Source organism: Pipistrellus hanaki (genome assembly GCF_964339955.1).
Source record: "Pipistrellus hanaki genome assembly, chromosome: 1".
Classification (NCBI taxonomy): Eukaryota; Metazoa; Chordata; class Mammalia; order Chiroptera; family Vespertilionidae; genus Pipistrellus; species Pipistrellus hanaki.
The window spans coordinates 3,441,511-3,459,028 of NC_140503.1; the positions used below are offsets into that span (position 1 = coordinate 3,441,511).

A 17,518-nucleotide genomic window follows, 5' to 3' on the forward strand; every position below is an offset into this window, starting at 1 on the left:
GGGACGGAGCCCACGCCAAGGCAGGCGCCCTGAGAGGGAATCCAACAGTGACCTCCTGGCTCCTAGGTGGAAGCTCAGCCCCTGAGCCACGCTGCCCAGGCAGAGCTCACATCCCCGAAGACCCTGTGTCCGGTACATTTTGTCTTAATTCTCGGGTTCTGTTGTCTTCGATCTGCAGACTGGAAGCCGGGGCTCAGAAAGACGCTACCTTGGCAGAGCGCGCCAAAGAGAGGCCATGTTCAAACTCCCTCCTGCCCAGCTCCAGGCCCAGCGCGCCGGACCCGGGGCACAGCTGGCAGACCTCGTTGGTCACCGGGACCCTGGCCCTCCAGGCTAGGAACAGGCATGCCAGGCCCAGGAAAGACCTGCTCGCCACCTGACAGGCGGGGCTCAGCAGCCCGGGGCGGGGGTGGGGGGTGCAGGGGGAATAAAAGCCTTGGACTGGGGTTCCAGCACCAACCAGCTCGGTAACCTCAGGCCTCAGTTTCTCCTTGGGGCCCACAGAGAAAGGACTGTGAACGCCCAGGGGCTCCGCCGCCCCGCCCTCGGGGTGGGTCTGGACGTGGTCACGTGCTGGAGCACCCGGTCCACCCGCCCCGCCCCGCCCCGCCCCGCCCCCGATCCCGATTGCGATCGGATCCCCGCGCCCTCCGCACAGTTGCTGTCTGGAGCCCGAGCGCCGAGCCACCCGGGCGCGATCGGGCTGGGACGTCGCCGCGCCGGGACCGCCGAGGGGGCGCCCGCCGTCCGCCCGCCCGCCGCCAGCCGCCCGGCCGCCGCTGCGATCCGGACGCTGTGCGCTGCCCGCCGCCCCCCGCACTGTGCACCCGCCGGGCCCGCAGCGGCGAAGACTCGGGCGCGGGCGCAGCGGCCCCGGCAGCCGGCACCATGGACCTCTCCTTCATGGCCGCGCAGGTACCGCCCGCTCCGCGCCCCGGCCGCCGGGTTTGGGCGGGCTCCGCCGCGGTCTCCCCACCGCCCCCCTGTGCTGAGCCGCCGGGAGGGCCGGGCGGGCACTGGGTTGGGGATCCACGTCCCGTCCTTTGTCCCGCGCCCGGCACCCCCACCTGGTGCTCGCGCCCTGGAGGGCGAGCTTGATCCGGCGCCCGGGGGTGGGCGGGCCCTGTGCCCAGACCTCACGGGTCCCCTGTTCCCAGGCTGCGAAGGGCCTGGCAGTGCGGGTCCCCCCCGCCCTGTCCACCCCCCTGCCCCGCCCCGCGCCCTGATCACCCCGCCCCCGCCGCCGCCACCACCTGCTGTTCCTCTGGGGCGGGCGGGGGAGGGGGGGACCCTGGAGCCCTTCAAGGCCCAGCAGCCCAGATGTGTGCATCTGGGCGGCGAGCAGCCTCGCTCTCCCCATTCTGTATCTTCCGGAGGCGCCAGGCAATCTGTCAGTTGCCACCCCCCCCCCCCTCCCCTTTCTCCTCTTGAAGGGAAGACCAGAGCGGAGCCGGAAACCGCTTTGTGACCCGCCAGGCACCACGCACAGCGATGGTTTTTTCCTGTTTGCTTTGTGCCCAGTCTGTAGCCATCAGAGCGCGGGACCATAACTCTTCCCGTGCAGAGCAGGTGACTTCCCATCCTCCATCTCTGCTCCCAGAGAACCCTGGAGCCTTGCGGTCAGGGATCCTTTGTGCCTTCAAGGCTCCCAGCACAGAACACACACACACACACACACACACACACACACACACGCAAGCTCCTCTAGCTGAGTGACCTTTCTGAGCCCAGGGTCAGTCTGGCTCCAGGGAAGGGCCTCGCTGGGCTGGCTGGGAAAATAGGTCCCGATGTACCAGTTCAGGCCCTGCACCGGCTGTAAGGTTGGGTAGTCTGGGGGCTCAGAGGTGGGACGGCCATGAGGCTCCCCCTGTGCCCTGGGCCTGTAGCCGGGCCCACTTGCCGCTGTTTCATTTTGCAGGGGTGGAGTTTGAGGGGACACTTTTCTTTCCCCCCAAACTTCTCCGTGGTGGAGGCCTGTTTAAAAAGTAACAGTAAAGCCCGGCCGGCGTGGCTCAGCTTGGTGGTTGAGCGTCGACCTATGAACCGGGAGGTCATGGTTTGATTCCCGATCAGGATCAGGGCACATGCCTGGGTTGTGGGCTCAATCCCCAGTGGGGCGCGTGCAGGAGGCAGGTGATCCATGATTCTCTCTCCCTCTCCCTTCCCCTCTGGAATTCATAAAGGATTATATATTTTTAAAGTAACAGTAAAATCCAGGCTGACGGGACCGAGAGTCCCCAGGGGCAGGCATGAAAGGAGGCAGGAGCCCCAGATTGGCTCCAGAGAACCCAGAGCCAGTTCCCGCAGCTCTGGTCGAGTTTGCCATGATGCTGATTGATTGCTCCAGAGCGCCGCTGGCCTTTCCCTGCCGAGTCCTCGGTCTCCTGTTTCTAAACCCACGTGTAAAATATTGCCGCGTGGACATCTCTCACACAGCGGTGACTTCACCTACCTGGTGGCAGGCAGTCTCCGTGGACTTATTTCTAGAGGGGCCAGCGGCTCCCCTCTGGGTCCCCCCGAACAGCTGGCACTTCTGTGGTTAAAAAAAATAAGTTGATCTCTGCTGGCTGGAGCATCGTGAGTTGCTATGGTAACAAGACAAAATAAACAGAGGGCTTTGGAGCGCCTATAGGCTGAGCCTGCACAGAGATTGGGTTCCTGTTGGTTTGCACTCCGGGTTCCAGTGGCGCATTTATTTATTCCACGCTCAGCCCTGGGCATGGGGCAAAGGGGCAATGGGGCTTGGGGGCAACACCCTGGGTTTATGGAGCACCTTATAGGGAATTGTGAGTCTAGAACCCAGGTGCTGCCGCCCCCATTTGACAGGAAGTCAAAGGTCAACACGATCCAATCATTTTCCTCGAGGACGGGAAGAGCTGGGTTTCAAACCTGGGTCCGGGGAGCTAAGCTGATGCTCTCCCAGAATTCCACCTCGTTGCTTCACCCTGGGACACGGTGCGAGATGCAGGGCGGACATAGTTAAGGATGGCTCATCTCTGCGGTGGTCCACGGGGTGGCGTTCTGGTGCTGCCCTGTCCCCCGGGGCAGGAACCCTCACTCCTTTCTCTGTGGCGCTGACAGCGTGTGGCCAGCGTGCTGCGGGCGTGCAGAGGCCTCCAGGTGTGGGAGGCCGAGGCCTGGTCCCCGCACATCAACATCGAGCCGTGGGGGAGAGGTGGTCGCACCCCAGCCACGTGCTCAGCACATGTGAGTCCCTGCCTTGGGCCAAGCTCTGTGTCAGGCCCTGGGACGGGGGTGCTGGGGGCAGAGCTGCATTCTGGGTACTCCCGGGTATTGGAGAAATGATGAGCCGGGCCATCCCCAGCAGGGGTGACCAAGCTGGCTGGCACGTAGTGGGTCCTCCACAGATGTCTGCTAGGTGCTTGGATGGGGGCCAGACGAGATGCAGGAGCATGAGCAGCTGTTCTCGGGAAAAGGCGGTGCATGTGAGTGGCCAGAGGCTCTCCTCCCACACCCCTGCATCACCGGGCTGTGCGGGCGCAGCTCTGGTGGAGGAGAGCAGGTAAGTTCCCGGTGGGCCCGGGAAGGAGGGCGTTCTGGGCAAAGGCAGGCAGGAGACCCCTTCCCCCCCCCCCCGTACTCAGGGAGGGGTGCAGGGAGCTGGAGGGGAGGCCGGGGCGGGTCACTGAGGCGCCGGCAGGTGGGAGGAGACGTTCACTTGAACCAGCAGGTCTCGGAGCAGGGACGTGGAGGCTGAGCAGCGGTTGGGGCAAACCTCAGCCCCATAGAGCCGCGGTTGCCAACCCGTGGTCCACGGACACCTGGTGGTTCGTGAGGTCCGAAAGGCTGGCACCCGCTGCCATAGAGGACCAAGCGGAAGGGCTGGGGGAGTCAGGAGCACACCCCAGTTTGACGGACTGACTGAGCCCAAGAACCCAGACCCAAGTGAACCCCAACCCAAGCCGCCTACCTTCAGAATTTTGTGAAGTGTGATTCCTGTCTGTGGCTCTAAAAGGCCCAGGGGCCCAGCTGCCATGGCTCAGTGATTGAGCATCAACCTATGAACCAGGAAGTCACAGTTTGATTCCCGGTCGGGGCACATGCCCTGGTTTTGGGCTGGATCCCCAGTGGGGAGTGTGCAGGAGGCAGCCAACGAATGAGTCTCTCTCATCACTGATGTTTCTGTCTCTTTCTCTCTCTCCCTTCCTCTCTGAAATTAGTAACAATTCTGTGGGGCTGCTTTTTTTTTTTAAACATTTTATTGATTTTTTTTTTTTACCTTTTGGATTTTTAATATTTTGACATTTCTCTAAATATTCCTTTAATGTGAAGGGTTTTACCAATGTCACTTCCTCTGTGACATTTTCATCCTTTCTGTGGGGCTTTTTAAACCCAGGGGACATAAGCTGTTTCAGAAAGATTTCCCTCTCAAAAGCCAGGCATTGCAGAGACACCCCCTTGGATGGACGGGGTGCACACCCTTATCCGGCAAATCCTCTTAGGCCGTGCGTCCTCCGTGCTGCGGGTGCTGGGCGTGGAGGCCCAGCTGTGCTCTGCTTAGAGGCGGCTGTGGCCCTGGAGCTGTGAGAACCCGGCTCTCGGACCACACTCACCCTAAGCCCTGGCGGTGCTCAGCCACCTCCTCCAGGCTGGACACACCCAGCACCCCCCCTCACACACACACACACAGCCCCCGGGGCCCTGGCGACTCTGGGGGGTTGGGCAGTGAACAGGAGTGTCTGTTTCTCTGTGCCAGCGGTGGTCAGGGGGCAGGCTAGCCAGACCCCGGGGTCTGGAGAACCAGACTCTGAGGACTGAGTCATTGGTGGGTAGCCCCTCCCCACAGACGGCCCCCTTCACCCCTTCCCTCCTTCCTGGAAGTGATGCTGCCCCTGCCCCAGGGGGGATCTCATCCCTTCTCCCCAGATCCGCGCTGGCCTTGGTGGCTTCCCTGACCAGAGGCCGTGGGTGACGGGGACCCGGGGAGCTGGTAGGAGCGGTCAGCTCCCTCCGGGGACTCTGGAAATGCTCGCTCTGAGGGAGTCCGCCGTCCGCCAGGAATGCCACCTCCACGCTGCAGGAAGGGGGTGAACACGGAAGGCGCCTACTGTGTGCTGGCCAGCACGGGGACGGCGCTCCCATCTTCCTGTTTGAGGCGCCTGCAGAGCAAGCACCGCACGAAGCCCAGTCTGGTCTCATCTTGCACTGACCCCAGTGACCTACCTTGACCCTGGAGTGCCAGCTGCTGCGGCCCCTGGACCCCCTGGGAGCGTCCAAGAGTCCTGCTGCCCCCCCTTCGCCCCCCGACACTGCCTCGGAGCATTCCTCCCCCTCCCCAGCCGATTCCAGTGTCCGGGCCAGGCTGAGACCGGAGCTTAAACCCTCCCTGCAGGGCTGCCCTCCCCTGGCGGGACGGGGCAGATCCGTGGCCCTCTGGTTCCTTTTCGGTCATAAAGGTCATACGGTCCCTGGAAGGCACCCAGCGTCCATTCAGCTACTTCAGATAGTGAGGGCTGGATGGTAGACCTGGGAGCCTGCTCCCAAATGAAGGTTCTCCCTCCGGACCACACCTGCCGCAGGTGGGAAACCGGTATCGGGGTGTTTATTCCCCGCCTCCCCCCCCCCCCCCCGCCCTCACAGACCGGAGGGTATGGAGAGCCAGGGTGGCTCAGCCAAGAGGCAGAGGGGCCAGGAGGGGTGCCCCATCTGCTAACCACTGGACCATCCTTTCATGTCACCTACCACCTCGATGAGCAGTCCAGGTGCTGTGGGGTGGGGTTGGGGGTTAACCAGGGACCCCCACGAGGTCAGCTTCAGGACTTCTGGGTCTTGCCAAGTACACACAGCGTTGGGTTTGCGTGCACTTTAAACACGTCGTGAGAGAGCTCTGCACTCATTTCCCGCGGCTGCTGAAGCGGGACACAAACCTCTCCCCGTTCTGCCGCTGGACGTGGGGATCCTGGTCCACGGGGCGAGGTCTCTGCAGGGGGCGCACTCCGCACCTCTCCCAGCGCCATAGCGTTGCTGGCAGCCCAGCCTTCCTGCTCGGAGACACAACCCTCCATCTCTGCCTCCATTGTAGCTCTTCGCTCTTCCTATGCGTCTGTGTCTCTTCTCCCCTTCTTATCAGGAGATTAGAGCCAGCCTCAGGACTCATCTCAGCTCCGGGACATCTGCTGAGATCCCAATTTTAAAGGTCACCTTCACAGGTACCGGGAGTTAGGACTTGTCTTCCTGGGAGACACAGTTCAACCCATAGCAGGCTCTGGCCACTGCTCTGAGAGAAGCAGTAGGCAGATCAGTCGTCTAAGCCTCAGTTTCATCACCTGTGAAATGGGGACAAAATTCAGAAAGTGTTTCCCATGAGCCAGGCCCTCCCTGCTTGGAGTGCTGGCCACTGGGAGGAGGGGTGGGGGGGGCCACAGGCCCTGCTGTGCGCCCGATCCAGGACAGGTGGAGGTCAACCCAGATGTCCTGGGAGCCCGGAGGAGGCTCCCCCCAGGCCAGGGAAGGCTCCTGGAGGTGTGAGCTGGGCTGAGTGTGCGGGACGCACAGCCATAAAGAGAGAGGCGTTCATGCGGAGGGGATGCATGCGCACAGGCTGGCAGTGGACTGGGCTGGGAAAAGTGTTTCCTGTTGGGGGTGGGGGTTGGAGGTTCCCATTGGTTGGACCAAGGGCGGGGAAGGGGCGGGAGATGAAACCAGGCAGCTGGGGGCCAGGCAGGTGGCTCCATGGGCTGGAGCCAGGGGTGAGGGGCCGGGGCTCGCAGAGCAGGGCCTGGCCTGGAGGGGGCGCAGCCCTCAGCCCAGCTCCGCTCCGCCCTGCAGACTCACAGGCCCGGGGCTGCGGCTCCTTCCCAGGTTTCCCAAAAACGGAAAGCTGGATTTGTGCACGCAGTCTGCATCTTCACATCCTGGCAACCAATTCATTTCTTTTAACAAACCAGCCAGCCGTGATGTGAGCTGTTTCAGTTTATCAGCCCAGTTAGTTAGCGGCGTACAGCAGTAATCTCCAGTTAAATATTGTGCGGGACCCGAACCGGGCGGGACCCCGTGCTCTCCGCTTGGTTTTGTCCCGAGCGTGCCCAGAGGCGGCCGCGGGGTCTCTGCACTCCCGTGGCCCTGCCTCCCTCTCCAGCGCGCCCCCGGGTGGACGGACGCTGCAGCACCCCTTACGACCCGGCCTCGGGAGTCCAGTGTCGCTCTCTTCGCTTTCTTTGGGCCCAGGGAGTGCTGAGGCTGGGGGGCTGGGGGTGGGGTGGGGATCAGATCTCACCCTTGAAGTGGGAGCGGCGTGGTGTCCAGGAGGGAGGGAAGGAATGGTGGCAGCCAGCTCTGGGGACTGGCTGCTCCGTGGCCCCGGCCGAGCAGGGGTGTGTCTGGGGTTGCGGTGGATGGGGCTGGACAGGACCCTGTCGTCAACAGCCACGCCGGGAGAGAAGTAAGCCATCCAGAAGGAGGAGGCTGAACACAGGGGCTGCTGTTGACCATGGTGACCTCCAAAATGGCAGTTCCATGTAGTCAGCCTGCTGTGCACCCCCGGTGAGACCGCTTCCTGCGTCATGGAGGGACGCGGGTGGAGGGAGGAGGCGGGCGGGAGCGGTGGGGTCACTGCCTGCAGGAGCCATCTGAGGAGGCTTCCTGGGTTTGAGAGCGGGCACCCCTCCCCCTCTCCCCTCAGCCCTGCACTTAGAGCCCTGGCCCTGCTGGCGGGAGGCCATGGTCACCCCGGACCGGTATGTGGACACGGGGTGGGTCTTTCTGAAAGACACCATGTGTGGCCTCAGCATAGCCGCCACCTCCCCCAGCCCCGCTGTCTCCATCCCTCCCTCCCTCTGGCTCCTGGGAGGCTCACAGCTAATTTGCATTTTAATCATTTCCACGGAGGGAAGGAAAACAAGAGCTCTGCTGAGGGGATGGTGTGTCTCCTGGAACGGTCCTGCCCCTGCCGGTACTGGGCTGGGGATCGTGCCCAGGTTTCTGCAGGAGCGCGGCAGGAGAGTTTCCTCCCAAGGGACCCAGCATTGCCAGAAAACAGAATTCCACGGAGGCCAGCAATCTGCTGCTCAGAGAATGTGTCCCCAGCCAGGGACTACTTTTTTTAAAGCGAGCGTTATCATTACAATACAAACTCTGTTCTCTCAAATCTTTTTAACAGAAGGGCCTTGTTGCACTTCCAAGACCCTGTTGAAAATATTTAAATATTTTATCGCTAGAGGCCCGGTGCACAAAATGCGTGCATGGGTAGGGTCCCTAGGCCTGGCCAGTGATCAGGGTCAATCTGTGGAGCCACCAGGAGGGCAATTTGGGGGCCCCCCACTGGCACCCGCCTTGGCTGGCCTGGGGCCTGCGGGCCTGGGCAGCTCCTGCATTGAGCATCAGCCCTATGGTGGTCAGTGTGTGTCATAGCGACTGGTCGTTCCACTGGTAGTTGCACCATTCAGTCGACTTGCATATTAGGCTTTTATTATATAGGATTCTAATTAGCCCAGCCTTGGGAGAGAATACATGGCTACCTGTTTGCAGGGGAGCAATGAGCAGTTAAAGAGAAAGTAAAACTGTGTAGTGCTTTTTGTGGGCCAGATTTTCAGATGGTGTTTTAAGAGCCAAGGCTTTCTGTCTTTCTTGCAATAATTGTATCCCACGGCACTAAGGAAACTGGGGCATCTGGATCGAGGCCATTGCACATCTCCAATTAAAAACTTGAGTGTTTTAGACCAGTGGTCGCCAACTGGTGGTCCGAGAACCACTGGTGTCCGTGAGGTCTGAAAGGTTGGCGACCGCTGTTTTAGAGCACTCACTGTGTGCCAGGCCTGCTTTGGAGGGGGGTCTGAGCCCCACCTCCTCCTACTCTGAGATGATGGAAACGCCCCCGTGTTCACTCTCGCTCCCTTCTATCCCCTCAAGATGCCCCTGTGCCTTCTCATAGCTGCCACGTATCACATGCCGAGGGGTCCCAGGCAGGCCCTCTGTTGGACAATACACAGAGTCTCACTAAATCCTTGAGAGCTCCGTGGAACAGACACTGTTAAGACCCATTTTATAGATGAGGGAACTGATGCTTAGAGAGGCAGAGGCACTTGCCCAGGGCACACAACTAAAATTCAAACCCGGATCTCTGTGCCACTTCAGCTTGTTTTTAAAATCCAATCTGAAAATCTCTACCTCCTGATTGGAATATTTATTTATTTATTTATTTATTTATTTATTTTTATTGACTTTCTACAGAGGAGCTGTTTGCGTTAAGTCTTTGACAAATAGCAGATGGTTAGGGCCGGGCGTCACGGACACCTGGGCTCAGTGATAGATCTGAATGAGTAGGCGTGTGTGTGTGTGTGTGTGTGTGTGTGTGTGACACTGTGTTTCCTTCTAAGTAGAGCTCGTTATCCGCTGGATAGCCCATACAGGACAGATGGTGGGTGAGCCAGGTGCACAGGAAGAAGCGCCTCAGCATAATTCTGAGGCGTGCTCACTGATCCTCCACAGGAATTATCCTCACACTTCATCTCTGTCTCAGAAGCACATCCCTCCTCCACCCCCCGAAGATAAATCCTCTCTCCCGCTGCCCTGGGCCTTCGGCGTGGTTTGAAGTCAAAAGCCCTCACCAGCAGCTTTCCTCTGCCCCCTGCGTCCCCGGCAAGTCACCCGCTGTGCCCACTGTGCCCGCATCACCTCTGACCCCCCTGCCCACCGCGGGGCAGGCGGCGTGCTGGCCCAGGTCAGGGAGGACCGGGCTTGGGTGAGCTAGCACGTCTGTGGCTGCGCCGTCCGTGGGGACAGCTCCTGCCTTGGCACCTGGCTGAACCCCAGCCCCTGCCTGCCCCTGCCTCCCCCTTTCCCCTTCCACCCTTTCCCCTCCCACCCGGTGACGGGCATCACAGTCTCGGGTGGTTCCCCGTTAATCAGGAGAGAAAAGCCAAAAAGACCAATGGGCCTTGGTATCGCCCTTGGTGTCTTCCCTTCTCTCTCCCCTGCTGTGCAGAGGCGGGCAGCGCCGCCCCAGCCGCCGTGCAGTGTGCAGTGTGCAGTGTGCAGTGTGCAGCGCCAGCCCTCTGAGCCCCAGGGCGTCCTTTCTGATGGGAAAGGAGGCCTTCCAACCTCCTCTTGGGAAACTCCCACCCCGGCTCCCTCCAGCTGCTGGGGGGCGTCAGGGGCCTCTCAGGGCCCGCTCCGTGGGCGCCCCCTTCCAGGCCCCTCGGGGACAGGCCCAGACCCTTTCCAAGCTGAAGTGGACCAGGGTTTGCACAGAGGACTGCAGGGCGCGCTCTGCCCCACTGCACGGCTGTCAGCACGACCCCGGGCCTGGGCTGGTGAGCCTCCGAGGCCCTGTGTCTGCTTCTGAGGCGATTTCTCTTCAGCAGGCAGGGTTCCTGCGGAGCGCAGTGCAGACTTGATTTCTTTAAAAAAATATGTTTTCAATGATGTCAGAGAGGAAGGGAGAGGGGGAGAGATAGAAACATCAGTGATGAGAGAGGAGCGTTGATCAGCTGCCTCCCGCATGATGCCCCCCACTGGGGATCGAGCCCGAAACCCAGGCCTGTGCCCTCATTGGGAATGGAACCGTGACCTCCTGGTGCCTGGGTCGAAACTCACCCACTGAGCCGCACCGGCCACGCTCCCTGCATCTTCTTAAAGGACCACTGCTGACGTAGAATAAACACAGGACTGCGTGAGCTCATGCCGTTCCTCCACGTCCCGGTGTAACCGGGACCCAGATCTGAACTAGCAGCCCTCCAGCCCCCATCCAGAACCCCCTCCTGCCTCCTCCCAGATTTCACCGCCCCCCAGGGGCAACGAGTATCCTGGCCTGAGGCCAGTTTTGCCTGTTTCTGAGCCTCATAACAATCAGTCCTCCCAGCCTGCGCACCGTCGGTGATGCGTGGTAACCAGCCGGTTATAGGAAAGGCGTAAGGGGGAGCCAGGCGAAGGGGGGGAGGGGGGATTCGTCCCTCGTTCGGGCAGCTTCACTGGGAAGCTGCAGCTTTGCACTCCCCCAGAGAGCCATGGCCTGCACCCCGCAAAACACTGGGACCCAACTAAGGGAGGACAGACATTTGCCCAGTAATGTTGGGGTGACAACGAGCAGGCACCTGCCTGTCAGTCACACCTGGGAACAAAGATCATTGGCCAGATTCGGCATGGCCACCACAAGCACAGGGACATTTTGGAATAAAGGATATCTCTCTCCCCCTCCCCCCCCTTCTCTCTCTCTCTCTCTCTCTTTCCCTCTCTCTCTCTCTCGTGCTCGTGGCTTCCTTACATTCACCCATGTTTCCTCTATAGTCATGTGGGCCTGTGGATGGCAGGGGGAAGCCGGGGCAGTATTGGACCGTGCAGACATGGAAAGAAAATTGGGGACCCTGCTGATCTTCGTCCCCACGGAGGCAAACGGACTTCCTCCTTGGCCAGACTGAGGGGAAAGAAACCTTGGAAACTCAGGTTGGATTCCACGGAAATGAGAATCACTCGTTCTCCTGCCCACGTCTCAGAAAATTCTTTTCTTGGGATGTCACAGCACCCCATGCCAGGAGCAGCAGGTGGGGACGGCCCTCTCCCCTCGTTGGCATTGACCTTTGGGGCTGGGTAACTCTGTGTGTCCGGGGCTGTCCGTGCTCTGCAGGATGGAGAGCAGTATGTCTGGCCTCCAACCACAGTTCTTTAAAGAAATCAACTGGCCCTAGCCGGTTTGGCCCAGTGGATAGAGCACTGGCCCAAGGACTAACAGGTCTCAAGGTCAATTCCGGTCAAGGTCACGTACCTTGGTTGCAGGCCCTGGTTGGGGTGTGTGCAGGAGGCAACCAATCAATGTAACTCTCTCAGATAGATGTTTCTCTGTCTCTCCCTCTCCCTTCCGCTCTCTCTAAAATCAATAGGAAAATATCCTCGAGTGAGGATTACAACAACAACAAATAAAAACAAAAAAATCAATGGGCCACATTTATCTGACTATTTCTGGGCCCTTTTCTGCGTCCCACTGGTCTGTGTACCTTCTCTTTTGCCAACACTACGCTGTTGGGATAACGTAGCTCTATAGTAAGTCTGGAAATAAAGTCCTCTGTGTTCATCTACCTTGTTTTTCTTTTTCCAACCATTTTGGCTGGACTTGGTCCTTTGACTTGGCGTGTATGCGCTGGAACCATGTTGTCCAGGTGTATAAAAACGCCTGCTAGGATTTTGATGAGGGTGGTGCTGAATGCAGACACCAACTGGGGAAGCATCCACATCTTCACATCGCATCTTCCAGCTTATGACCATAGGAAATCTCTGCATTTATTTATATGTTCTCTTATTTATTCCATCAATATTTTGTTATTTTTACGATATAGAGCACATACACATTTTGTTAGACTTATACTTACTGTTTTATATGTTGGTGCTCTTGTAAGTGGGACTTTTTTTGAATTCCAGCTGCTTGTTGCTTGCATATAGAAATACCATTCATAGTTTAAGTGCGATGTTAGCTCTGGGCTGTTTGTAGAGTTTTTACCAGGAATGTGTATTTAGTTCTGACAAACGCGTTTTCTGCATCTACCTCGGGCCCGTGCGCGGCTGCCTCTTATTTCTGCCAGGGCGGTGAGTCACAGCCGTGGATGTTTGAATGTGGGGGCAGCCTGTGTCCTTTTTCTATGTCTCCGGATTCTCGTTGCCAGTATCTGCGTCTACTTTTCATCCGTGTGGAATCGGGCCAGGGATCCGCAGCTTCCTGTCATAGCTTTGATTTCAGCGGCTGGTGATGCTGGCATCGTTTGCGCGGGGTGGGGAGTGCTCCCTGAAATGAGGTGGAAAGTGTCCTCCTTCTACTTTCCGGAAGAGACTGTGTAGAATTAGTATAACCCCCCCACCCCCACCCCCGCCTCCAGGAGCCTGTGCTGACCCGTGAGGCAGGAATGGAAGCCGGTGCCTGCTTCTCCCCCGAGGCTCCGCCCTCCCTGCACACCCGGTCAGGGGACCGCCCTGGGTGGCCCTTTGGCTTCTGGGGAACTTCCACGTCTTTCCTCAGTTCCTAGCAGAATTCATTTAAAATTAACAAGATCCGGCCTGACTGGCGTGGCTCAGAGGTTGAGCGGCAGCAACCTATGAACCTGGAGGTCCCAGGACTGAACTCAGTAGATTGTGACCTGATCTACGGTAATGGGACCGGTGACCTCCTGGCTCATGGGTCCAACGCTCAACCACTGAGCCACACTGGCTGGGCAAGTATCAACGTTTACCAAATTATGTCCAATGCGATATTTGGGGTATACTCATAATTAAAAAAAAATGTTTTGTAGTTCACCCGAAGCTTCGATTGAACCCGGTGTCCCGCTTTTTCTGAGGTTTATCTGACGACGGGTTTATCTGACAACCTCACCCTCCAACAGCTGCCATCCCAGGGCCTGGCAAGGACTTCTGAGCACTGGCCTTGATCCTGGGGATCACTCCCCAGGGGGCGAGGCTCGGAGAGGGGGCACGGCTCCGGTGGGGCTGGAACCCTGGTCTCCTGGCTCCTAGGACGCCAGGAGCAGACGCATGTCCTCCCTCCCGAACAAATGTAACTGTTCGGCCCGCAGCCCAGGAGCACGATGCCCGTGGTGGCTGCAGCCGTGCCAGGGCCTGCGGTGGCTCCTGGGGAAGGAGGTGGACCCAGGGTGAGGCCCACAAGCCCACACCCCACCGAGCCCGCGCCCTCTCTCTCGCTTCGCCTCCTCTGGGGCCGGGCTGGCTATGTGCTTAGAAGATTTCCCTTCAAAAGGCTTTTCTGTCCCTTTCTCAGGAGGCGCCCAGCTTGGGGGGGATTATGTAGCCTCCCTCTCCTCCCCTCTTCGGCAGGATCACTTGGGGACCAAAGGCCGCCTCCTTCTGCTGAGCAGCCCTGTGGGGGGCAGGGGAGGATTGGGGGGCTGACAGGCCGTGTCCCTGGGGCGGGCCGTCCTACCCCAGCGCCCAGGCCCCGGTGACGCTCTCTCTCCCTCTCCACAGCTGCCCATGATGGGAGGAGCCTTCATGGACTCGCCCAACGAGGACTTCAGCACCGAGTACTCGCTCTTCAACTCCTCCACCAACATCCACGCGGCGTCCGGCGGCCAGGGCCCGCCCGAGGAGCCCGCCCGCTCCTCCAACGACGCCGTCCTGCTGTGGATCGCCATCATAGCCACGCTGGGCAACATCGTGGTGGTGGGCGTGGTGTACGCCTTCACCTTCTGAGGGCCCGGCTCTGCGGGCGAGGCGGGGCGGGGCGCCCACGGTCCGGGACCAGGAGTGCCCACGGGGCCAGGGCCCCCCAGGGCAGCCACCGGGCGTCTGGAACTGCCCCCAGCGCCCTCACTTCACACCCCCGCCGACCTGAAGCTCCTGCGTGGGAGCGCCCAGTCCCCAGGGCGCAATGGGGCCAGGCTGCCGAGGGGCAGGGCGGGGACGTGGTGAGGCTGCACCCCAAGAACAAGAAGCTCCAGGGGGCCGCCCCTTGGGCTCCCAGCACAGACCTCGTGGGGCGAGGGCTCCCCAGCAGCACATAGCCGCCTAGCTGTCCGGTCTCCATGCCACCTCGTCCGTCACGCCTGGGGGCGGGGTGCCGGGCAAGGGCCCCCTCAGAGTCTGAGTGTCCCCACCCCCTCTCAGCCCCGGGGATACGGGTGGGGGCTGCGCGAAGGCCTTGGAACGTTCCTCGTGTGACTTGCAAACGACCCCTTTGTCCCCAGACACGGCCCCTTAGGAGACCCCAAAGCCGCGGGCACCCCGAGGAGGGGAGGCCACTGGAGACCCGAGGGTGGTGGTTTTCACCTGCGGGTGGCCCTCTTCTTTCTGAAAAGAGGAGACGGCACCCTCCCACCGAGATCTGCGCCGGGCCGGGCCCCGCGTGAAGATGTGCGTCCTTCTCCCTGAAACACAGAAGGAGGCGAGCAGGGCTCTGTCCGCCCAGGCACGCGGGGGTGGGGTGGGGGGAGGCCGGGGGGGGCCTGGGGGCCGGCGCGGTCTGCCTGCGGTCCCCGGCCCGCACGGAGGGGCCAGGTCTGAGGCCCCCGCTGAGCCCCGCCTCCAGCTGGCTCCTGCCTTCTCAGCCGCCCTCGGCGACAGTGTCCGGGGGTCATGCCATGTGGGCAGGGCGCTCAGACACCCAACTGTCAAGTCAGTTTGTCTGCCCTGTGCTCTGCTGCTGGGGAGGGTGGAGCTGCCATGGCAACGGGGTTACCAGCCCGACCTCCAGACAGCGCCGGCCCATGGTCCCATCCGTCACTGCGGCCACGCGGCCACCACAGTGCTGAGCTCCGTGCAGGGCAGGGGCGTGGAGAGCTGGCGTGACATTGGAGAAGGATGTCTGGAGCCGCTGACAGGGGCCTGCTCTCTGCAACACCAGCCTGGGGACGGGACTGGGAATGGGGCCTGGGGCCTCTCTGCCAGGCTGCAGCGGGAGATCTGGAGCCTGACCCCTCTTCAGAGCTGGCCACGGCCTGTGTGTGTGGCCGGAGAAGCCCCCAGAGCCTGGCTTTCCCAGGGTGCAGGCACAGGGGACCCCCGAGGACCCCAAAGGGTGAGGCTCCAGCCAGAATCGCTGTGGAGGGTGCGGACGGTCGGGGTGGCATGCGGGTTCCGGCCAGGGCTCAGGCCTCCTGCTGCACCCGGAGCAGGGGCAGGTGCTCCCTCAGACCCCAGCCTGGGGCTCCCTTTGGGCTCCTGGGTGAGGGGTCCAGGGCCCCCCTTGACTCGGGGAGCCAGGGCTGAGAAGGAAGGGCTGTCCTCTGCAGCGGCTGCTTCTCGGAGAAAGGGTCCTGCATTTTCTGGAATGTTCTCTGTGCACTTTTTAACGCCGTTTCCCCTTTGCGAGCTGTAGGTGTCCCCCCGGGCGCTGTCTGTGTGAGGGGCACCTGGGGGAACAGAGCAGCACCCGCTGTGCAAGGTGGGGAGTCCCAGCACTGGGGCTCCGGTGGAGAGGCCGGAGGTCACATTGGCCTGGGGTGCCCTAAAGGGTGCTGCTCTGTGGGGCCTGGACATGGTGACCGCTCTGCCAGCTCCTGCTCTGCCACACTGCCCCTCCCCCTTTCCAGGAGGCCAAGACCAAGAGGCACGTGAGACCCCCTGACCCTCCCCCTCCAGGAAGAGGCGATCAATCTCCTCTAGGATCCCAGGGGGCGGGCTGTCCCTCTGCTGGGGCGACAGCCCACTGCACCCCATTCTAATGGGCGGCAGGGCACAGGCTGACTCCCAGGGCAGGAGTGGGGTGCAGTACAGGAGTGGGGTGCGGGGCAGGAGTCGGGTGTGGAGAAAGGCCTGGTTGTCCTTACTGTCCCACTTTTCTGCGCAGCTGAGGTCTCTGTGCCTGAACCCTCAGCTGGGCCGCATCGCCCCAAAGGAGGAACCTCCCTGTCCGGCCTGGGGGGGCGGTTGGGGGGGGCATGTCAGTCAGGCCCCAGCCAGAGGGCAGCGGGGCCATGCAGTCGGTCCATGGGGAGCTGTCGAGGCCGGATGCCCGGCCCAGGCACCCCCTCCCCCCAGCACGCTGGGTGCTCCAGGGGAGCCGGGGAGGCCCTGGGTTACCAGCCCAGCCCTGAGACCGGCACCCTGTCAGTTGCCCCTCCACCAGCCACGTCCTGGCAGAGGCCCTTGGACTGTCCCCAGAGCAAGTGGGCGGGGCTGAAGGGACGGGGTGGCCAAGGAGCAGCGCTCGGGGCCAGCGGAGTGGCCAGGGCGGAATGGCCCTGCCCGCCGCTCCCGGCCTGACTGGTCACTCAGTGAGAGGCAGGGAGGAGGACGGGTCAGCGGAGCCCGAGGGCCGGGCAGAAAGGAGCCTAAGAGCAGAGTCCCCGCGAGGCACTCGGAGGTCCCACCTTCTGTGTGTCCTTTCCCTGTGGGGGGTGGGGTGCAGGGGACCCCCTCCCTGACCCTGGAGGCCAAGGAGAGGATGGAAACCCAAGGGAGGCCGTCCCATCTGATCCCAGCACCGGATCTCCCCAAGGTCCCCTCTGCCCTTTGGATGAGTGTGAGCTCTTCAGAGCAAAGCAGCCGCCATGGAGAAAACCCCGCTGATGGCGGGGGAGGCCCTGAGCCGTCCCACACCCCCACCTAGTAACGACCCCGAGGGACCTGGCCTCCCCCAGGCCTCAGGAGCAGGCGCCTGGGGAAGCCTCAAAGGGCCGGAATGGGGTGCCTGACTGCCTCTGGGCGAACCCACATCCTGACCCTCCTCCACCGCCCTACTTCCCCAGCCATAGCCCCCCCTCCCCTGTTCTCCCCGAAGTTCTACAGAAACCGTGTTCTTGTAACCAGCCGCCTCCGATCCCAGTCCCTCCCCGAGAACCGGAGTGTGTCTGTTTTCTTAATGTTTTCATAACCACCTTGTGATGTGAGCCTCCGGCTGAATAAAGGAAGACACTGGAGCCGTTGTTCTCAGTCCTCGCTGCCCCGCCCCTGCTTGGAGGAGATGGAGGCTGTTTCCCGCGTGGGCTCCCGCGTGCGCCTTGGGGTCGGACCGTGTGGCGTCCTGGTGTGAGGCTGGAGGACCGTGTCTCGGCTGCCAGCACTGTCCTGCCCCTGGGTTGTCTGCTGTGATCGTTCAGCGGAAGGAATGTGTCAGTCCTCCCTG

At 61.2% G+C, this 17,518-nt stretch overlaps 1 protein-coding gene across 1 annotated transcript; it reads left to right on the plus strand.

The window, feature by feature from the left end:
* Positions 1 to 888: 888 nt before the first annotated feature.
* On the plus strand, positions 889 to 14,816 carry LOC311630769 (uncharacterized protein C14orf132; the record flags this gene model as incomplete). Its single annotated transcript, XM_084900156.1, has 2 exons — positions 889 to 915; positions 13,921 to 14,816. The coding sequence occupies 2 exons, from the start codon at positions 889 to 891 to the stop codon at positions 14,143 to 14,145; spliced, it is 252 nt and encodes an 83-aa protein (XP_084756282.1). The 3' UTR covers positions 14,146 to 14,816.
* Between the last annotated feature and the right edge of the window lie 2,702 nt (positions 14,817 to 17,518).